General features: G+C 41.7%; 1 protein-coding gene across 1 annotated transcript in view; it reads left to right on the top strand.

Moving 5' to 3' along the window:
- The window catches only part of SPATA6L (spermatogenesis associated 6-like), a 45,751-nt gene extending 30,029 nt beyond the window's left edge, over positions 1–15,722 (top strand). The window contains exons 5-10 of the mRNA XM_012652880.1: positions 1,796–1,898; positions 4,628–4,662; positions 5,444–5,631; positions 10,866–10,959; positions 12,050–12,139; positions 15,543–15,722. Coding sequence (XP_012508334.1) covers positions 1,796–1,898; positions 4,628–4,662; positions 5,444–5,631; positions 10,866–10,959; positions 12,050–12,139 — 510 coding nt within the window. The 3' untranslated portion in view covers positions 15,543–15,722. The remainder of the gene's footprint in view (positions 1–1,795; positions 1,899–4,627; positions 4,663–5,443; positions 5,632–10,865; positions 10,960–12,049; positions 12,140–15,542) is intronic.
- The last annotated feature ends 7,778 nt before the right edge of the window (positions 15,723–23,500 follow it).

The raw sequence follows: 23,500 nt of genomic DNA, 5'->3' as shown, positions 1-23,500 counted from the left end.
TTTAATTAAAGTCATCTTAGATTTATCCCTCAGGAAGTAGTGGACAAATTTAATCACATTAGTTCACTACTATAAAAGTAATGGAAAATATAGACAATTTCAAGAAAAAACTACCTATTGGTTCACCAGCATAATAAAATCATTGTTTAATTTGATGTGTTTTCTCTGCCTTTTTAAATTTATAGGCTTTATTTTTTCCACAGAAATAATTATACTGCATATAGAGATTAATTTCCCTACATATTCCCTATATATATTTCCCTATGTATTCCAGTTAACATGACATTAAAAGCAGTTTCTGTATTATTTCATACTCTGTATGAATACCATTTTGTGTTCTAATTTATGACTTACTCTTCAAAATGTTTAACTATTGATAGTATCACTAAGTTGATATTTTGACTTAAAGTCACTAGTGGTGATGTTTGTGTATTAGACACAGGCGGTGAAATGTGGTAAGTCTCAAAGTCAAGATGCTGTTGAGATGGCTGTATATAAATAGTTGGTTTGTAGGTAGAATAGAGCTGTTGGCTAGAAACCACAGAATAGCTATCTATCTATAGATACTATCTATCTACAGATACAAAATTAAGAACAGCTGTTGTCCTCTTGGTGGCCTGGGTAAAGATATCTGGAAAAAATTGATTTTTCTTTTTTTGCCAATCTTTAAACATTGTGCTATAAAAATATTGTTGAATTGAATTTCATTTTATTGAAAATAAATCTGATTTGTTTCATTCAATATAAATTTTTGTCCATGCATTATTAACTAAATAACCTTAAAATCTTGGTAGATTTCTTAAGGAATTAAAACTTGCTTGATACTTATTTTATTTAACAAATTCTTATACAGCTTTTACTATGTGCCAAGATTTTTTTTTTTTTTTTGACCAGACTATGGAGGAACGCCAAGCTTTTTTATAAGTGATTTTATGTATTTAATTCTTTATTCAGCCAGATTTCCTGATGGTATGCGATGTTTCCTTAAGTAGAAGCATTACAATTTAGAGGACCTGATGTCGTAAAGACTATAAACTCAAGTCAATGTATATCTTGAAGTATAACATTATAACCTGCCTTATTGAAATAAAAAAAATAACAGAAATGAACAACAAGGTAAAAAAATATCCAGGAACTGTATGTTGTAGATATTCTGGAAAACTCCCTAATTCAAGTACTTTGAAATATTTGCAGATCATATTGCCCAATTTTTCTTTAGGAAAATAAGGTCAGTCACCTTAAGTAAAATAATGTAGTTATCATTATTCTTTTTTCAAGAACATAGACACTCAAATGGGAAGAGAGTATGGAAGGCTGAGATGTCACCTTGTGGCAGTTCCTGCTGTCAGGGAGGAGTCCACCTACACCGTCACTGCTTATACTGTTTAAGGGACATGAAATTCTGTCTTGTTCTTAAAGATCATGAAATAAAGCTTCACTTGCTCTTTCTGTGCTCTCTCCTTACCATGTTGTTAGAATATGATGTGTCCAACCTTGGTTCTTTATGCTAACATTTAGCCCGTATTCTGAGTTGGGGTCCCCGGGGAACCTGTGGCCTTGGGGCCACATGTGGCCTTCTGGATCCTTGAGTGTGGCCTTTTGACTGAATCCAGATTTTACTGAACAAATGCTTTTAATAAAGGGATTTGTTCTGTGAAGTTTGGATTCTGTCAAGGGGCCACACTTGGGGATCTGGAGGGCCACATGTGGCCTCGAGGCCGCAGGTTCCCCGCCAGGAGGGGAGCGTAATACAAGTTATGGTGGATTTAAGTCTTATTTCTTTCTTTCCTTTCAGGTGGACAGTGCAAAGCCCTTTGGTGAGAATATTTCGGAGCATCATTTGCGGAAGTCTAGAAGAAAATCTAAGTTTTCAAACTTTCCGTTTCCATTGAGAAGAGGTACTCGAATTTCTTTTTATTCTTGTACATTCCCCCATGGGAAAAAAATGTGTCCTACTTATCGTCTTTCATTCTGAGCAATCACAAGTTACTTTGGAAACTGTGGGCCTAGTTCTCAAGTACTCTCCAGCTGTGCAGTTTCCAGGGCGGTGGTCTCATGAAGCAGAGTCAGCGTGGAATCCGTCCGTTTGCGATTTCCCTTCGCTGTGGAAGGGGACTGTTCTGGGTAGTGTTGCTAACCAATGTGCTGTGGTCGTAGTTGTTCCTGGCTGGGCTGGAGAAGCAGAGAGCAGCTTGTCCTGATGTGAACTCCTTGCAAAGGCACCTTTAATAGCTGACAAATAAGACTTTCCATTTTTCTGGATGGGAAAGAGCAGGAGATTGATGGTGATCAGAAGATGTAATATTTGCTTTATAAGATTCCATGTCAGTGAGGCAGGGGAGCCAGCTCTATCTAAAGCAGTTAGTTAAGCCAGGATGTCTCAGACTTTTAGATTTCAGGACCCCTTTGCCTCCTTAAATATTATTGAGGACCCTAAAGAGCTTTCGTTGATGTGGATAATTTTTATCAATATTTAGCATGTTAGAAAGCAAAACTGAGAAATTTTTGAAATGTAAGAATACAGTAGCACACATTTAGCCATCCAGAATGGTGACGTCATGACATGTCATGGTAACTTTTGGAAAACTCCATTGTAAAATCGTGAGAAAATGAGAGTGAAAAAGGCAAATCATGTGTTAGTATTATTATGAGAATAGTTTTGACCTTGCAGATCTCCTGAAAGGTCTTAGGGACCTGGGGAGATCCTGGGCCACACGTGGAGAGTCACTGGGTTAAGGAATCCCTTAGAGGCTCTTATCTTAATGACTGAACTACATGAATCATGACAATAGTGAAGGTCAGGACGGTGAAGTCCAGTCATTCTTGAACTTCATCAAAATTCTTAAGCTAGAAGGGGATGGAGGTGGCCTACTCTTTTGCCTCCTGGTAGAATTGGACTTTTGCTGTTCCTGACAACAGAGTTCCCTATTTTAGGCTTCAAGGTTTAACTTTTAGGGGCTGCAGTGGTCTCTTGTGGTGGCTCAAGTCAGTGTTCTTAGATTGTAGTGACTATTTGATAGCAGCTGGCCAAGTACCGCGTACTGAGTACTGGGTTTGAAGCAGGAAATGCTTCATCACCTCTGACACTTAATTTAAGTTCTTTGAATTGAAAATCACCCGCATAGCCTAGAACAGCAGGACTGTCTTCCCCATTATGGTGGAATCAAGCAGCACCAAATGTCCTTTCCTGGGGAGGACAAGTTGGGCTTAATGCTGGCTCTGTTATGATGGAACTCATATATCACATTGGTCTCAGCCTTTGTCTTTTCTTAATCCTGGCAGGTGGAGAACTAAGGTTCCAGAAAGGTTACAGTGTGTGTACAGATCACACATCAAGTTTTTGGCCATACCTACACTTAGAGAAGACGTTCAGACCTCTGAGCTCAGATCCTTGGAATCCTTGTAGCTTTCAAGCCAGACCTTTGCTTAGGTCACCTGTCTGCTCATTCATCCAGGCCTAAGGTAGAATACAGCAGTGCTTCTCAAACCTGAATGTGCATTTGAATCACCTGGGGATCTTGTTAAGCTGCAGATTCTCATTCAGTAAGGCTGGGGTGGGATCTGGGATCCTTCTTTTCTAACAAGCTTCCAGGTGATACCGATGCTGCTGGTCCATGGACTGCACTTTGAGAAGCGAGGGAATGAAGGCAAGCCTCCTGCGAAAGGGAGTGCTCAAAACCAGTAGCCAGTAGTAGCAGGTTTGTAGCGATGGCTGCAAAGGACCTTAGTATTGCTGATTCCCTACCCAGCGGGGACAAGATGGCACACACATACATATGTGCCCAAAGGATATGAAAATGACCGGCTTTAAAAAGCCCTTTTTATATCTTCCTTCTTACGACCAGAGGCATGGGGGAATCAGCAGTACAGGAAACGTCCTTTGTCACTGCCTAAGCCCCAGCCACCCTGGGGGAAGCCAGGGTGGTCTTAGCCTAGCCTTACAAATACTCATTTCAAAAGCATTTTTTTTCAACTTGGAAAAATGCAATCTAGTCTAGGTTGTTCTCTATGTGTATTTATTACTTCATTGGCTAGTCATCCTTACCATTCTCTGGCATTAGGTCTGTGCTTATCATGATTACTTAGGGTAATCATAATTTCCATTTTTGTTGCATTATGTTTCTCCAAGCTCTTATGTATTCATTGTCTCAGTGTAACATTTGTGTCTGCCTTGAACAAATGCACTCAAGAGATCCTGCATAAATAGGATTTCATGGAAACCAAGGAGAATGGCAAAGAGGCAGAGTTTATCAATTTAATTTTGACCCACATTGCTTTCTTTTAGGCTCTGGGCACCTGGGCAAATGTGAGTTTTTAGGCTGTTAAGGGTTATTGAACTTATTGATTCACTTTAGACTTGCTTTTACCCTTTCCCTTTCCATATGTGCTGTCGTTAAAAATACAACCTCATTGTTGACCCCAAAAGGACAAAAACCCTCATAGATAGAATTGCTGCAGCTCAAGGGAGACTTAACAGTGATAGTGTAATTTACAAGGGAGAATTTAAGTTCTTTAATAATTCATCCATTGTCTAAGAGTTTTGTACTCCTGTGGAATAAATGAACAGCAGTTTTAGGGCTAACTGGTAATAATGAGTCATTGAAACACCTGTTCCTCTTTCTTCTAGCTTCTTCTCTTGACAGCCTTGCAGCTAACGTAAAGGTAATTTTAGAAGTAGAATTTATAAAATGATTTATTTCCAGCTATCTTATGTCAATTATTGTGCTTTCTCCAATCAGCGGTGGAAAGTATTATTTCTAGCTAGTGCTACTTAGGTGGAATTGTTACAGATTAACTAGCGTTTATGTAAAGAGGTGCCCAGGCTCCACTGCATACTTTGCTTTGGGGTTTGTTGCTTGTGCCCCTCATGTGAGCTCTTTTCATTTGTAGGATGAATCACCAAGGGGAGTGTATCTAGGCCCAATAACTATCGGTAGTGATTTTCGTTGCTTTTTCTCTAATCGAATACCTTTATACATAGAGGTGGTAAATCACTCGTTCTCGAAGTTTAATTGGTTTGTCAAAGTGAAGGCTCAAACTTCTAGGTTACAACATGAGAATAGATGCATGAAAAGAAAATTGAGTATACTAGGCTTCTTATGCTGTAGCATTTAAAGATTTTGTTTAAAGATTGTATTTTTCCTAGACCCAATAATCCCTAGTTCTCAGAAATCAAAGTTCACAGCATGAGTTTATTTTGGCTTGTTAATACATACCAAACATACAGACTTTTGGTTCCTTCAAGGTTCCTGACCTTGACTCCTGAGCATTTTGCCACTGATCTTTTCTACTCCACCTCCCCTTTTAATTGCAGGGGGTCCCTGGGACAGATAGTCTATCATCTTACCCCCAGTTTTTTTCCTTGTTCTACCCCACCCCCAGCTCTAAATATAGCAAACAAACAAAAAACTACAGCTAAAGAATAATACACGTTGTCACCCAGGTTATCAAAGAGCCAGATGAACGGATTGTTTTAAGGAATGAGTCACCATCACCTTTAGATTCAAGTAAGTTTGGAAAGCCCTCGCCCAGAAACCAAGGGGATGCCGATTTCCACTGGGAAACTTCATTTGCCACCTCCCAGCATTCCAGCTCTCCCAGCCCTCTGGATCAGCCCCTTCTACGAGAAAGGTCAGTGGCAAATACCCATCTCTTTGCTTGAACAGTGCATTGTGGCCTGGCTGAAGTAAAGCCAGGTCATTTATTTCTTCAGTTTGCTTTCTTAGGGATATTCAGCTAGTGACCCATTTTTTGTTTTTGTTTTTTTTTGTTTTGTTTGGTTTTAGTGACAGGGTCTCACTCTGTCACCCAGGCTGGAGGGCAGTGTTGTCACCATAGCTCACTGCAGCCTCAAACTCCTGGGCCCAAGCGACCCTCCCGCCTCAGCCTCCCAAGTAGCTGGGACTACAGGTGTGTGCCATGACACCTGGCTAATTTTTCTTATTTTTTTTTTTAAGACTAGTCAAGTGCAGTAGTGAGGAGGGGGGTTAAGTAGTAGAACAAGGAGTTCAATCTGTAACTGACTGTGAACAATCAGGTGAGATAACTCACTACCTTTGGACCAGCCCTTTTTTGTAGAGATGGGGTTTCACTAGTTGCTCAGGCTGGTTTTGAACTCCTGGCCTCAAGTGATCCTCTTGCCTGAGTCTCCCAAAGTGCTGGGATTACAGGTATGAGCTGCTGTACCTGGCCTGGTGACACCTTGATATGAAAAAATGATTATTCTTTTTAAGATCTACCCAAAAGCAGAGTTGAGCCTTTTGTCTTGCTTCTGGAAAACATATCTCAGGATGTTTGTTGTAAATGAGATAGACAACTTTGGCGTGGGTACTGTTTACCCATTTTTTGTGTCACAAATTTAAAAACTAAAGCTTTTGATTTCACCAATATAAATGTGTTCACTATAGAAAGTTTGGAAATTACAGAAAAACAAAAAGGAGTGGAAAAAAAATCACCCATAGTCCTGCCACCCAAAGATAAATATTATTAACATGTAGGTTTATTTTCTTTTTCTAGACATGGTTTCTTGTTTGTTTACATTATTGTCACAAATAATAAAAATACATCTGCATCTGTCTGGAGGGCAAGCCAGAGAGTGAGAACAGGAATCTTTCTTTGCCAAATTGTACTCTCTAATTCGTAACCATTCAGTTTACCTGGGTTTTCCCAGTTTTAACTTAATGCAGTTTAAGTCCTGCATTCTGGGAAACAGCTCTGAGTCTCAGGCAAGCTAGGACAATTGGTAACCTTAACTCCAGGAAAGTGGCACTGAAAATAATATATTTAAGACAGCTGTTTTGAATGAAGGATATACTAATCTGCTTTTTTCTGTGTTATTTGTGATGAGAATAGGAAATTTCCATACCAGAATAACATAATTGCTCACAAAGGGACTCATAGTAAATATATCCTCGAACCAAAGTGGCCCTAAAGGTTTAACAGGAATTATATAGTAAGTTTGAAGTAGACTAAGAAAATAGCAACCCACTCTTAGTGTTTTTCAGAAATGATAGAATAACTCTATATTCCAATGTTAAATCATGTATTTGAGGAAGCCAAATCAAATATTTTAATAAAATCTATTACTATATGGTGAGATTTTGATTAGATATTGATTACTTGATTGGAAGAAAATAATACAACATAGGTGGCAGTTGTCTTTGGCACACAGAGACAGGTGGTCAGACACAGTTACACTCCTCTCTCTGCTTGGTCTCCGTTCCCTCCTGGCTTATGCTCTCGCCACCAGCCTGGAACACAGCAGGTTGGCAAAGCAGGGGAGGTTATCTGGGATTCAGAGACTTACAGAGAATTGATTTTAAACAGAGAGTAGGAAGAGCCTTCATCTAGGGGTGGTCAGGAAACTTGGGCTCTAGTATCCATCTGTCTCTAAGTGATATGTGATCTCACACAAATACTTGACCTTTCAGACCTCAGTTTCCTCATCTTTGAAATGGTTGTGATGATCAAAGATCCATCTTGTTACAGCTACAAAGTGCTTCTCTGCTGCCAGAAGTGGGGAAAGCCTATGGCTTTTGTCCATGTGCTTTGTTCATATACATTTCCCAAACTCCCTATAATCAGTACAATAAGCTTTCTGCGAGACTGAATTGTGTCAGCAGCTATTGGGCGATTACTATGTGCAATGTCCATGATCATGGCATATCTCTTCCTTTCAGTGGCTCACACACTAGATGGGAAGGCAGGCATACCCCCATGTCAGTAAATATGCGATAGATTGCAGTATGTACTTAACAGATGTATTATGCAAACGCGGGGGAAAGAGTCAGCAGTAGGAGATTAATTCCATCAGGAGGGAGATCTGGGAAGGCCTCATTTCTCTTTAAATACATTCGTTAGATGGTTTATGCATTCATTCAGCCAGTCTTTCCCGAGCGTCTTTATGCAGCACTCAGTGATTCTCAACTCTGGCCAATGTAAGAATTGCCTCCTTTTTACTGAGTCAAGATCTATTGGGATGGAATCAAGTGTGTTTGTGGGAGAATGTAGAATCTTTTTAGTTAAAAGAGTGTGTCAGAAGGAAAACAGGATTCATACTCAGTCTGCTAGACATGGAATGGAAACACTAACATTGAAGACATTTTTCCTGATCTCTGAAAACTTGCAACCTACCAGAGGATGTAAAAGGAAAGAAAGTACACAAACAAGGCAGAACTTTGTGAATAGTGCAGACCAAACGCTACTGGAGTATAAAGAAGGAGGATGCCACTTCTAGAATGTTTTATGGAGGAGGTGCCCTTTACTTGTGGGCCCTGAGAGGAGGGGATTGGTACATGATAGAGTTAATGGGGGTTTAGGATGGGAGGTGAGAGGCAGGGCCCTGTAGGCCTCTAGCAGTTAGACAAGTTTGGGAGAATAGTGGGTTCCAGGTCTCAAGGGTCTGAAGAGGACATGGAAGCCAAGCTAAGGAATTTGGGCTTTGCTTGGAAGGCCTTGGGGAGCTATGCAACTTAGTCACAGGAGTTGGCACAAGTGACTTTAGGAAGACAGGTCTGACTGCAGGCGAGAGTTTTATCAGCCATCTCTGATGAGGCAGCAAATTCCATGTGCTCAGTGTCACTCTAACTGATAACTTTGGACCTAATTGAACTATGAGTTTGTAAATAAGGCTGTGATCAACAGTGACTCAGAAAGACACAGCCACAGGAAGGACATCCAGTTTGCCCGTGGCTATCCTGGTTTTAGTCCCCAAAGTCCTGCATCCTGGGAAACCCTTGAGTTCTGGGCAAACTAAGACAGTTGGTCTTCTCAACGCCAGAGAGGTGGCCCCTAAGACAGTATTTTTAAGACGGCAGTTTTGAATGAAGGACATGTGCTTCATGTCTGTGGGGAGGAATCCATTCCCTGTTGACTTTAGAGCAATCACAAAAGCACTCCTGGACACTGAGGGCTACCAGCACTTTGTCCGGCAACTCACTGTTCTTTTCACATCAGGGCCATCAGGTCCAGTTTCTGTGCCCAGATCACAAGGGTGCATGAAAAACACCTTTTGAGTTTCTCCTTCCTCGTACTGAAGTTGGTAAGGGGATGAGCTGGGAGACAAATTTTAGAGTGAGAGTCAGCCCAATGTTTTGCTAGAAGAAGTCGAAGTCCCTTTAACTATCAGGGTGAAAACGGTAGTCCCAGAGGAGGAAGGAACACTCTCAGGCCTGTTCCCTGTGTCCACCATCTGGATGATGTCACTTCCCTTCAACACACATCCTCCCTCCTCCCACTGCATGAGGAGAAGGTGGGTCCCATGGAGAAAGCTGTAACAAAGGCATAGCACTGCTCCTATCTGTTTATCCATCATCTGCAAAGATCTTCACATGTAGAATAGATTGATGTGACGGCAATGGTGGCAGATGTTGGAATCACTTTGGTACTATTAATAGTTACTCAAGACCTACGAAAAAGCATTTACCATGTCCAGCTAGTGGCTATTTTTAAATGCTATCTTTATTCATAGCTTCAAAATATTTCTATTCCTTCCTCTTAAAAATTCTTTAGGAAGTATAGAAATGATGTACGTGGACTTTTCTTAAACATGCGTCAGTGCTTTAGGTGGTACTTTTATTTGCTCCAGCTCTTTTCCTGGGTTGGTAATGGATTTGTAGAGATCCATTCATACTCTTGGTCATGTCTCTCTGGAAACCTGTGGGACATACCTGTCACAGAGAGAGCTGGATGAGAGACCTGGACATGGGCCGGAACCAAGCAGAAGGGCAACCACACGGGAGTCATTTGTGTGGTGGCCACAGAAGCAACTGGATTTCCACATATTCTGTCATTTCCAGTCTTTATAATACGTTAACTCAAGAGAATAATTTTATCCAAATAGCTAAAATTTATTAGGTGTTTTTAGAAAACAGTATCTGTGCTTTCCATTATCAAATTGCTATGTATACTTTTAGCATTCCCCCCCCACCCTGGAATTCTAAAATCTTTCCTGATATATACTTTTAGCTTGGTTAGACCTCAGACTTTAGGATTCAGTGTCCATCTCCCTCCCAGATATGAATGAATAAATGAATTCAATCATTGAAGAAATATCTATTAAATACTTACTATGGTGTTCAATATCTACTATGCCCTGGAATGAGCTATTAATCAAAGAGACTCAGTCCCAATTTCAGTCGAGGAATAAAGACAGACATTAACCAAATGATGACAGAATGTCCACTGGCAGAAGTGGTATGAACGAGGCATAGGTGAATGAAACTTGAAGTGTGTATAATGGGGAAGCTGATCTCCTTTATAGGAAGGGCTCAAGAAGTACTCTCCTGAAGAGTTAGCAATTGGACTGAGCTCTGAAAGATGGGTGGGAGTTAATAAGAGTAGGGATGGGGGTTGGAAGGTGAAGACGGAGCAGCATTGGCAAAGTCTATGAAAGGGAGAGAATGCTCCATGCTTGAGGAATTGAAAGAGACTATCAGACCCGTGGCTAAATTTGGAGTCTGGGTGGCCTAAAGTAAGCAAGATATAAAATAAAATCCTTGTGGTAGAAAACAACTGGGATTAAATTTTATATTAAAATATTTTGAATTAAATTTTTAAATGTAAAGGTAGTATTTGCTTATGAGAGAAATATCTGAAAATCCCAGGAAGATACAAAGAAAAGACTCACTCACAGCCACACCCGCACACAAACCGTTCTTAACATCTTGGTGGTTTTTATTCGCCAGTGATTTTCCTGTGCATAGGTTTAATAAAGGCATTGAAATAACACTATGTATACCATTTTGCATGTTGCTGTTTTTTTCTTATGATTACATTTTAATATCCATCCATACTGTTATGTATTTTATGTAAGTGTTCTTTTTAGTAGCTGCATAATACTCCACCCCATTTAATCTGTTGAGCAGGTCCCATCCTAGTTTTGCATCCACGTGGAAGAAGATCCATGAAAGGGTACGCAGTCTCCTGACATCCCACAGAGCTCAGCAGCACCTAAGCAAGGTTAGGGTTTCTGATAACGCTGGATCTTCACTGACAAAATATCATGGGAACTTACAGTCTAGTGAGGGAGACAGACGTTAATCAAGTAAGCACAGAAGTAAATGTAAAGTTGTGATGCTTGCCAAGGAGAGTACCTGGTGTCCTGAGAGTGTGTGATGGAGGGTATTTGACTTGGCTGGGAGTTAGGGCAGGCTCCCTGAGGAAGAGACAGTAGAGCTTAGATCTGAGAGACGAGTAGCAGCTAATTTGGGGCACAGCATTCATCAAGTGGAGGTCTCATGGTGGGTGTGGGGAGTGTTTCTGATCCATTGGTAGATATACCCAGTCCTTTGTGTCTGCTGCAGGTATACAGCCAAGAGACTTTTCACCATTTCAGAAGAATTCAAATGAGAGGTTAACAGTGCCCCCGGTGGCTGAATTTAGCCATGACGTATGGTTGAATTAGTCATCTTGACTTATTTATTTATTTATTTTTAGAGCTGAAGTCTTGTTCTGTTGCCCAGGCTGGAGTGCAGTGGTGCACTCAAACTCCTGGGCTCAAGTGATCCTTCCACCTCAGCCTCCTGGGTAGCTGGGACTACAGGCGTGTGTCATGATGCCTGGCTAATTTTTCTATTTTTTATAGAGACAGGGTCTTGCTCTTGCCCAGGCTGGTCTTGAACTCCTGGCGTTAAGCAGTCCTCCCGCCTCAGCCTCACAGAGTGCTGGGATTACAGGTGTGAGCTACCATGCCTGGCCTAGCACCTTGACTTGTTAAATACTGGCATATGCTAGATTTATAGAATGACATTTATAAATGAATATTGATTACCCTAACTGCGGGGGCAGCGGATTACTTTACTTCCTTTCTGCAAAGTCCTTGGCTTTGCTTTAATTCCCAATCATTTCAAGTAAGGAATCCCTTTTAAAAAATAAGAAGAAGAAAAGAAAGAAAGAAAGAAAAAAATCTATATATACATATACATAGTGAACTCCATGCATGGCATAGATGGGAGGCGCAGACCTCTTAGATACCAAACCACACATCTGGGTATCATTGATCTCTTTTACATTATGGTTAATGCAATTTCTGGATTTGTTTTTGTTATAGGAAGATTCAACCTCTGAAGTAAATTATATCCGTGAAAAACCAGGCTACCCTCTGAAGAAATACCCACTGCATGAACAGAGATATTTTTAAGCTGCTGTCTTTTGTAAGTAAGCGGCTTAAGTGCCTCTTCTTATCTTGATTTGCTAAAAGAATTTCAGCTTCCTGAGATCAATATGAACTAGAAAGTGTGATGGCCAGGAGACGTGGAGGGGGCCCAAGAACCACGCGCCTCTTCCGTTCAGTATGATAGTGACAGTGCGCGTGTCTGCCAGCTGTCTCGCCTCCTTTTCTACTCCCCACCCGCCCCACCTCACTCTTTATCTAAGGGACCCTCTAGCCTCCTTTCACCTCCTTGAACACAAGCTCTTTCCTATCTTGGGGCCTTTGCACATGTCGTATTCTTCGTCTGGAATATTTCTTCCGGACGCTGAGTGGGTAACTTCTGTCTGTCTCCTTCAGGTCTCATGACTTCCCGTGACATTCCTTGCCCCTCTGACATATGTCCTTTAGCACCCTTCACTTTTCTTTCAGAAAGTATGACACAATTTATTATTACGCTTTTTAGTTGGGTTGATTGTTTAAAATCTGTCTCTTCTACTAGAATGGAACCTGCATGAGATCAGGGACTCTGTCTTGCTCACTCCTTCATATGCAGCACTTAGCGTGCTACAGTAGGAATCTCACTTAACTTTTCAAACACACACACTGGGCGTGTGTCCTGAACAAGAATCTGCCTCCCCACCCCCACCCTGCTGCTGTCCCTGCATCACTGACTCTCCACCAAGGTTGCTGCTCGGTAAATAGTTTTTGTACGTGAATGTTGAATGAGGTAGGAAATGAGGCAACTCCAGAATTCAGACATGTGGCAAGTAGTTGGCCATACTGTGAGGTGTCATCATTTCTTAGTATTCTCTTCTTTTTCTTTTCTAACCCAGGCCCAGAATGATAATAGTTCTTCCTCATTACATGATTCCTAAGTGCCAAGAACTGGTTCAAATACTTCATATGTGTTAAATGAGATAATATTTAATTCTCAGAACAGCTCTATGAGATAGGTACTATCATTAGTTCCATTTTACAGATAGGAAAACTGAGGCACAGAGCATTTAGGGACCTTAAAGTGGCATGGTTAGTGAATGGCAGGAATGTTAAGGAGAGCCCTTTGGAACCCAAGCAGAGTTTCAGCTCTGCCCCTGGATGTGTCCCACTAGGATCTAATATGTCATACTTGTATAGTCCTCATGCCAGCAGCATCAAAATAATTACGAGTGTTTTTAAACAATAAAGGAGGTGGGATGACCTGCTAGGTTTTCACTGTAGTCAGGCTCCTGAAAGTCTGGTTTGAGGCCATTCATGCCTTAGGGCACAAGTCGCCTTGTCCCAGGGCTGGCCAGGGCTCCCCGCCCTCGCACAGAGGCATGTGGAGGAAGCTTAGTAATTGCCCATTCTGTAGGCTTCAACCTTGGGACGTTCTGCTTGGTAGATTAAAGAATGGATTCTGGGCCACTCAATCTCTGGTTGCCAAAACAGTCATCTAGGCATTTATTAGGTGGTTATATAGAACACAGCCCATGCAATTACCAAGTGCCAAATTGCACTGAATTTCAACTTGGGTAATATCAAGTTACATAAAGCCCCAAACCAGCTAATATGTGGACACTAATGTGAGGGGGCAGAGAGAAGGTAAGAAAAAAAAGTGTAAATTCTGTCTTGGAAAATAGGTTTCCTATATAACAGGTGTTCCCACTCAGTGGTTTGGACTATGCACATAGTTCTTCCCTGGTATCTCTCCATACCATCTTCCCCTAACCCCACTGCTTGAATCCTGGATTCCTGACAAGGCGGGGATCCTCGAGTGCTGTGTTAGTGGAGGCTCTCATGGTTATAAGAAGCCCAGCTGACTCTGGGTAGTCTTAAGCAAAAAGGGCAGAAATGAGTAGAAGGGGTTGGAATGCATCTACTTCTTATTCTGGATGTTTTGGGACTTGGTACTTTTGGTATAAAACAGAGTATTCCTTGTACACTTTAAAATGGTGATTTTGCCGCAAAAAACCAAACACCTAAAACAGAACACACCGCCCCTCCCCAAACCAGAAAAACCCATCCGATTCTCAGTGCTCTTGGAAGGCATGATTGCCACTACCTCTTGGCCCTTACCAGGTGTGTGAGCTGACTGCCTGTGTCTGAAACACGCACACCGAGAGTCGCTTTCAAGGCTGGGCTTAAAGACCCCTCTGTGAAATCTCTGGTCCCTCGGGCAGAGTCAGGCCTCTGCCTTCTGTGACTAGACTGCACCAGCTCCGGCCCACTGAGTTCTCCATCCTGTGAGCATCTCCCTGGGATCCCAGACTCCACCAAGCCTGGCCTTCAGTGAGAGCTGGTCCCCTTGTAATGCTCCCCACTGGAGGGCCAGCATGGAACTCAGGCCCAGATTTCCTCAGACCCAGAAAAGAACTGTAGCTCCAACCATTTCTAAAATTAAAGAACAGCTAAAAGGAAATAAACCAAGGAAAGAAAAAAATAAAGGACAAAAGTTAATTGAAGTGCTGGTTTCTGGTCCAGCATGGCTCGGTAGGTGTCCAGCTCCTACGACAATGGCTGGCATGGCTCCTAGCCTCACCTGTCTTCACTGGCAGGAGCCATTTCACTTCCTCTCACAGGGGCCCCTTCACCTCTACTACAACCAAAGCCAAAAGCAAACCAGCCTACAGATTCCAAGCCCCACCATTCAGTGCCCGACCTCTCTGATTGGTCACCAGCTTCTGAGGGATTTGTCATGAGGTGGCTTGTGGGGACTGACGTGATGGCAAGGATGCACCTCCTTTCATCCCAGGAGCTCCAACAGACCACACGTGCAGTGACCGTGCACCCACATCACAAGGCACGACCCTGGGTCAGCAGTCCTCAATAAGCATTAGAGTCATCTGGGGAGCTTTGAAAAATACTAATGCCAGGCCCCACTCCAGGCCAATTTAATTGCAGTCTCTACAGCTGGTGCCCAGCACTGGTATTTTTATAAAAGTTCTTCATGAGATTCTGACACACATGTAGGATTGAGAATCTCTGCAGTAGGCTGAACACCCCCCCATCCCCATACTGACCTTTTGTGTGCTCAGAAATAACTGTTCTATAGAATACAGTTGATTGGAACATGTTTAACAGTTCAACTTGATACCACCTAGCAGTTTTTGGCACATTTACTGCATACCCAAGGACTGTACGAACTCCTCACAATAATACTAGGAAATAAATACTCTGAGTACCATGGTCCCCATATTATACAAAGAGGTAACGTGCCCAAGGTCACACAGGTGCTCACTGCCTTATTCTGACCTGGGAATCCAGGGGAAAGGGATAGAGACCAGGTGATCCCCAGGGAGAACTACAGGCCAAAGTCAGGGTAGAATGAAATCATTTTTTTCTCCTTGGTTGTGTTGATTGTTCGCCTTTCTCTGAGCACCACCTGCGGTATGTCATGTTTCCAATTCTGCAGGGGAACATGAATGGAAGCCAGAGGAGGAGGAGGATGAAGAGCTCTCTCATCCAGACAACTGACACATCCTTAGAGAAGTGAGCAACAATTTTTGTTGTCTGTATCAAGTCACCAGTATATAATCCCCTTTAAATCAAACCCTATACTCAGTCTCTTGTGCCTACCCAGGTAAGAGATGTTGATTAAAGTGTTTGCTGTTTGGGGCTCACATTTTCTTGTCACACTGGAAAATGTGTATTTTAGTTTGTGTGTTTGTTTTGAACATGATATAGAAAATCACAACAGTTGGCTGGCAGGTGCTTTTCTATTTGGAAGGCACTCTTTAGAATTCTAACTAAAATGTCAAGATGTCGTTTCAGGTGTTCTTCATTTTTTGCAGTGGATGTGTTCTTGAAAGATTCTTTTTTCCTCTTTTTCTGCTTTCCCTTCTTCCTATCCCTTCCTCCCTCCCTCTCTCTCTTTTTCCCTCTCTCTCTCTCTCATTCACTCACTCAACTTAAATTCTATACAAACTAGAGGAAGTTGCTATTTAGAGGAATAACCTGATAAATCCTCCAGGAAAGACTGTCAACCTGACTTTCTCTTTTTGATAAATTTGTTGTTTGTTTGTTTTTAGTGATTTATATGTAATCCACTGAAAACCTAGGAAAAGAGAGCATTACATCTGGAGAATTCAGATCTTGTTTTAAAGGTTGAATTTTTATGGTAAATTTGTAAGAGGGGGACAGTTTCGTTGGACTGTTCTGTAAACTATTCCTTCTGTTCACTACCCCAGCTTTTCCCCGAGTAATTCTTAATAAATTTGTCAGGAGCAAAACCTTCCTCAAATATTTCTCTAAAAGAACTACTTTAAGTAAGTAGGTTCTATAGATATGACTGGAAAAACTAGATGTTAAATTAGTAGGGTGCCTTATGAAGTGTTTACACAGATTGAGGGAGCAGGAAGAGAAAGGGGATGGGATGAAGGGGGACTAGAGTCACATTTGTGACTTTGTCAGCACAGATCCAGAGAAGACGGGGCCTAAAAATGGACACGTTCATCCTTCCTTCATGCTATAACCTTAGCATTTCCCTCTACCATACCTGCTATGGTCTGAGTGTACCTTCAAAATTTATATGTTGAAATCCTAACCCCAAGGTGGTGGTATTAGGAGGTGGGGTCTTTGGGGAGGTGATTAGGTCATGAGGGTGGACCCCTCGTGCATGGGATTAGTGCCCTTATAAAAGGGACTCCGGAGAGCCCTTCCACCATGTGAGGACACAGCAAAAAGACAGGTGTATATGAACCAGGAAGCAAGCCCTCTCCACACACCGAATCTACTGGCACCTTGATCTTGGACTTCCCAGTGTCCAGGACTGTGAGAAATAAATTTCTGTTCCTTCGAAATTACCCAGTCTAAGATATTTTGTTATAGCAACTTGAATGGACTAAGACAATACCCCAAACATTTTTAGTTTTTACAAGATTCAGTGAGAGCTAGGTTTTCCTTTTTTCATTATAATCATAGGAATTGGTTCATTAGGTAAATTAGGAAAACAAAACTGAAAATTAAAGCAGAAGAGAAGCTCTGAAAACAAAACTCATCTATCCTCTTCTCAGAATTTCAGCCAAATAAATGTATATACAGGTTGAACATGACTAACCTGAAAATCCAAAATCCAAAATGCTCCAAAACCCAAAACTTTTTGAGCACCAACATGTTGCCACAGTGGGAAATTTCACACTGTGGAATTACAGAATGGCCAGTGACCCCCTGCGCTGGGTCTCAGTCAAAACACAGTCAAATGTACACAATTATTTTTATTTTATGTTATCTTTTATTTAATTTTTTTAGAGATAGGGTCTTGCTCTGTCACCCACACTGGAGTGCAGGAATGTGATTGTAGATCACAGCAACTGCAAACTCCTGGGCTCAAGCAATCCTCTTGCCTCAGCCTCCTGAGTAGCTGGGACTACAGGTGTGCACCGCCATGCCTAGCTGATGATGCAAGAAATTATTAAAAATATTGTATAGAATTACCTTCAGGCTATGTGTGTGAAGTGTATATGAAACATAAATGATTTTGTGTTTAGACTTTGGTCCTCTCCCCAAGATATCTCATTATATACATGCAAATATTCTAAAATCCAAAAAATCCCAAAACACTTCTGGTCCCAAGCATTTCAGATAAAGTCTACTCAACCTGTATTACAACGAGCATTCCACCTTTGGAAGGCACACAGCAAGCTTAAATTACGTGTGCTTGTATGTTCTCAGTGTCTTTGAAATTATAGTTGTCAATTTCTTATTTTGATGTCACTTCTAAGTAGTCATTAAAAATTAGAAAATACTGTGTTACATTAATATTATGGTACAATTCTTAGAGGAGGGCCACTTACATAAGCAACTGAAGGAAATCAGCCCTAATGAATTGATATCTCATTTCAGTTATTGTTAAAATATATACTGTGACATTCAATGTTCAGGTTTTTTTAAAATGGTTTGATCATAACTCCTTAATTTAATTTAATAATATCTTAAATGCCCATTCTTATTTAAAGTCATTTTTGTTTTCCTCACTAAATTATGATTTTTTTCCTTCACTTTCTGATCTGCTCTTTTGTTTAAATTATTTCTATTTTAACTTTTTATTTCTTAAGGAATTATTTCAGTGTGGAGAAGTCCTACTGGGGCCAGGGCTGCAGTTGAGGTATTTTGCTGTTGGAGTATATAGTATTAATAGCATGAATAATTTTGTGATGTATTGGGTTTGGATTACTTTGGGAGGCTCTGTGTCATTAAACATCATAAAAAAGAGTTCCTACCTGTCTTGCTTCCATGTATAATTCATTTCTTGATTTTCACAGTTTCAGATCTGTCAAAGCTTGGACCGTGTTTTATGAGCATGTTTCATAGGGTCTTGGTTTAGAAAGGCTCCTGGGAAAATTCTCTTTGTGGGACATGGGCCCTCTCAACGAAAACTGCTGTACAGTGAGGCCATTTCTTTATGATCACCAGACTGACTCAAAGTTAGCTGAAGCCTGTAAGCCCTGAATTATAAAAGAGATTTAAAAAAATGGGAGTGTGAATGGTATGTTTGACATAGATGACGTGGTTGGTTTTAGGTGTATAATTTGAGGAGATTGATGGGTATGTGTGTAAGTTCAGCCTAGCCCCTGAATGCCTGGCCATTCTCAATATAGCCATGACTCCACTCAATTAGTTGCATTAAAGGAGCCCTCTGGCCTCTCCGAAGGGCAGTCTGAGGAACAGGACATGCCCTCTAGTGCATGCTGTGACCAACGAATCTGCTAGCGCTGCCAGATGAGACTGCTGTCCTTCTCTGATTAGGGGACCCAGCCCAGCACTACCTGGGGGCCTGCAGGTCTTGGAGAGACCCCCCCCACCCCCTTTCTTCTCTTGTACTGGGAAACCTGTGAACGGTGATAAGAGCTGCAATCCTCTGTGCCCTTGGACTGGAACGCTTCCATCCTCCACACTGGGTTTAGGGCCACCAAATTTTATGGCAAAGTTACTTTATCAGAGGAAATAACCTAGCTTAGTTTCACCTTCATAACTAGGGAATTTGGCCAAAACACAGTCATATCCAGTACAGGACCTCTTCCTGAAGGATAGATTAACAAGAGCTTCTTCAGCAGAGTGACGTGTTCCCAGTCCAAAATTTTCTCTTCAGGATTCTGTATTGTTGCTCCATAAATTAATATTACTATACTAGAGACAGAAATGGTCTCAGGAGTTTTTCAGGGCTCTGCCCTGAAAGAATATGTGCACGTGTTAGTTTGCATATCAAAAGCTGCTCCACCTCAGGAGGGCATCTCAAAAGGTCAGTAGCAGCTGCTTTCCAAGGTGACTGCTGTGGTCTCAACCCCGTGGTTCTCACCTGCTTTGAAGGACAAAGCAAAGTCTACATGGAATCAAGGGATGAGAGCTGAGCAAAGAATGTCCGCCCGAGAGACAGATACCTGCGCTAAAAACAATTAGCCCAAGGGACAGTTCCTGTTTGACTTCTGATGACCTGTCTCTATCTGCAATAACTAGATAAAGAAATATGGAGCCAGTGTATCTCTGTTTAACCCTTCTGTTAAGTACTAGCTTTATCTTAGGACTTAGAAGTTTGTCCTTGAAAGATTTTTGTAACCAGACTTAGTTAAGGGAGCTATAGTAGCCTTTTGAAAGACTTTTAACCCAAAACGAACTACCCGTTATTATGTAAATCTGTTACCCCTGGCAACCGATCTCTGTACCTATAAATACCCATGTAAAACTTCACTCGTGGCCTTATGATTCACGGGGATATCGTAGGGACCTCTGAGTATCCTGCTTTTGCCTTTTATCTTTATAAATCTATAAACCTATACCTTCATCTCTGTGTATTCTTTTATTTCTATTATTTTTCATTTTCTATTATTTTCTTATCCTTTGCGACAACCCCTACCTAAGGGACCCGATTTTTTGCTGGGAGTGTAGCTAACTCCCTGCACTGTATCTTTTAGAGGGATCCACTAGCACCACTGTAAGTATAGATATGCTTTTGTTTTCTTATCTTTAAAGTACCCTGTAGCCTATAGTATAATATAATATCAACCCTTCTCATTCACTGTAAGAATCACCTGCTGGAGCTCATTTGCTCTCTGTGGCTCTGTGGCGACCACACAGCTTTGCTTTGTCTCTGAGACCATGCCAGCCGATAGGACACACAGAATACAATATGTGTACAGCTGGGTTTGCTTTCTATGCATGTGCACATCACACGAGGGGTCGGGGGCTTATCTTCATCTGACACCAAGAACTCTGGGACAGCAGCACTGAGGGTGCCATGGCCTGCCCCAGAAATAGTGAAGGGGATTTGGGAGCTGCTAGGCCACCAGGATACCAGGATTAGGACTCTCAAATGAAGAGAGGGAAAGGAGCTCCCTAGCGAGTTGGAGACTTTGCTCTAAGGTAAGAGAGTTGAAATACACATGGTGGGCTTGTGGGCCTTTGGTTTGTCACTGGGGGATGCTTTTGAACTGCCAGGGTGTGTCACTGCATGTCTTCTAAGGCTGGGTGGGTGTGGTGGGTGATTTATCCTACATTCCTCCTTCCATAGTGGAGGCCAGGACAAGGGCGACTTTGGGGCTTGAGAGAGCTAAGTCTTTTACAGACCCCACCATCTATCTTTGGGGGACATAGAATGCCAGGAAAGAGATGGGGTAAAGGTTCTTTCTTTCTTCCTCCCCCTACACCCCTGCTCTCATTCATTCATTCCTTTGTGTAATGTCTCCATTTGCCAGGTGCTATATCAAGTGCTTCATGTGAACACAATAGCGTAGATCTGTTAAGCCTGAGGATTCTGGAGCAAAAACACCTGGATTTAAATCCTGATTCTGCCAAGTGCAGGCTGAGTGCTTGGGCCAGCAATTTAACCTCATTGTGCCTCAGTGTCCTTATGTGTAAGATGGATAATAGTATCGACTTCATAATGTTATTATTGTAAGTAGATAACACATTAAATCAGTGCCTGGCACAAAATGAGCACTTGGTAAGCTTTAGCAATTCTTATTTTCATCTCATTTAACCCTTGGAAGAGAGCACGATTTCCCTCATTCTCTTGCTTAGGACACTGAGGCTCAGAAAAGCAAATGTCAAAGCCAATTGGCAAACCCTGGTCTGTCTTGTTTCTCAACCTTCTGTTCTTTCTATCACATTATGCCACCGCTTGATTGTCAGCTGATTATCTCTGAGGCTAGTGCATTCTGGATAATTCAGCCTAGACAGCTTGCAAAACATGAAATCAGAGCATTTCAGGGTGATAGAGAAACTCAGGTCTCTTTGCAGAAGTTGGAACAAGGTTAACCACTTCTTGTTTAGGTCTGCAAGGATCCTTTCAGTTCTTATTTCCTGTCATTGGAATGTTATGTTTGTAAATAGCATTTTTAGGAAGCCACCCCCAGCCCCTGCCCCAAAATAAACTTCCCTGTTCCTTTTCCTCCAGGAACTGACATTCACTTAAATTGGAATTTTGAACTGAGATAAATATCACACCTGTTTTAGTGGGATGACTTCCAGGAACAGACTGTAGGCACTAGGTGTTATTGCTGGAAGTGCTGGATTTGTGGTGGGAACTCTTTGTCATGAAAGCTCATTTGGCATTGCGTAAGGGAAGTTCAACTCAGGCACATGATGACATCCTTTGTTCCGTGGCTCACATGGTCTTCTAGCCCTACAATTAACGAAATTGATTCCACAACCTTGCATGGATCCACTCAACTTGTATTAATTAAGGTCCTACTATGTGCTCAGTGTTGTACTGAACCTTATGGTGTAGGGAGGGGTCACACTAAGGGGTATAAAATATAATCTGTGCCCTTCCGGAGTTTCCAGATTTCCTAGGGCAATGAGATGTTTCAAGTGTGGTTCTCTAAAGGAGTTGCAAACTCAGATGTCTTTCAGCACCGGGCAGGATTTGTGACTCTCAGAAGCAGTGGAGTCTGAAATAATGGTGCGTGGTGGGAAATGGAGTGAAATGGAGAGTATAACCCTCTACCCTCACACAAGACATTCATGTTCTTCAAATTCAAATATAAAACAACCAAAGGCTCTGTGGCCACTTAAAGCTGGTCTGAAGCTAGATCTTGCCCACAGCTACCTGTTTCGACTCCTGTCTAATAGTATGAAATGATGATACTGATTTATAGTGAGGTTTGTGGAACTCAATTTCATTACTTTATAATCAAGTCTCATATTGATTAACTTAATAATTTAAGGCAATTCTGATTATGTATCAAGTTACTGCTACTTCTCTACGTTCCAGGAGGTAAGAAGCAATGGGGTCTTGGGGCTGGGGGACCAAGAATTTATTTTTGACATTAAAAAATAGGAAGACAAGGTAGAGAAGAAGTTTGGGAGAAGTGAGGCAATTGGGGAGGGTATAATGAAGGATATGTGTATGGAGAATGAGGAAATGTCCTCTGGGGATATCCTCTGAAGTGTCTTAAATATTAGGCCTGATAATTTAGACTTTGTGCTATAGACAATATGAAGCCATTAGAGTTTTGGAGCAAGAAAGCAAATCATTAATCTGATGATCTTGTTCAGGATGGTTTGGGAGTAGGTAGAGGCTGGTAACAGGGAGAGCTGACGAAGCCATTGAAGACGTCCGGAAATTAGGGTAATAGAGCCTGAACTGAGTGGGAGAGTCGTAGGAAAGAAAAGGGCTGATGAAACACTGGGGGTGGGGAGAAATCATGAGGTGACTTATTTTAATGGTGCTTTGAAACCTGTGGGTGTATGTGGAGAGGGGGTGGGGCGTGCATCTGGCCCCATTAAGGAAAAATCAGGTAAGTCAGGTGGCCTGGGCTGAGTTGCAAAGTGAAGGTGAACTATTTAATCATCAGAAATGAGGTATTGATTGAGAGAATAACTGCCCCGCAGAGTCCTTCATTTTGTAGACTCACATTCTTCATGACATGAGGCAAGATGAACTCAAGGACTAAGAAGAAAATAGGAGGTCAAATAAAATCTTTTGGGAAGGGATTTTTTTCATGCTCTCTTTTTGGCAGGGAAGACAGAGTAGGGAACCCACAGAAGTACTAGGGAGTGGGTGCTGTTTGGCAAGGTGGCTGTTCAGAGGCAACGGAAGACTTGTCTTGGATTTAGTTTAGTGAGTTTTTTTTTTTTGATTCCTCTGAATCTTGTTTTTACTGTGAAGGTCTCATTGTTGTAAATAGAATTTAGAGGATTATCACAATACAAGCTGCTTATTCAAGAATTACATGAGAGGAGAAAATGCAGGAGTATACCATGTCCAGTTATTCATGTCTGAACGGAGGCTAAGTCTTGGGCACTCACTTCTCAAAGAGGCAGCACTGTTCACTCAGGGGCTCTCCCTTGAAGCCCAGAGCAAAGGGATTCGAATAAATTATCTAATCTCTACAGACCTGCCTCGCAACCTCACACCTCTTGGGATCAAAAGCA

Source organism: Propithecus coquereli, unplaced genomic scaffold (genome assembly GCF_000956105.1).
Source record: "Propithecus coquereli isolate 6110/MARCELLA unplaced genomic scaffold, Pcoq_1.0 Scaffold403, whole genome shotgun sequence".
In the NCBI taxonomy this organism is placed as follows: domain Eukaryota; kingdom Metazoa; phylum Chordata; class Mammalia; order Primates; family Indriidae; genus Propithecus; species Propithecus coquereli.
Note: the sequence above shows the minus strand (reverse complement) of the source record. Positions and strands in the feature narration are given on the sequence as shown.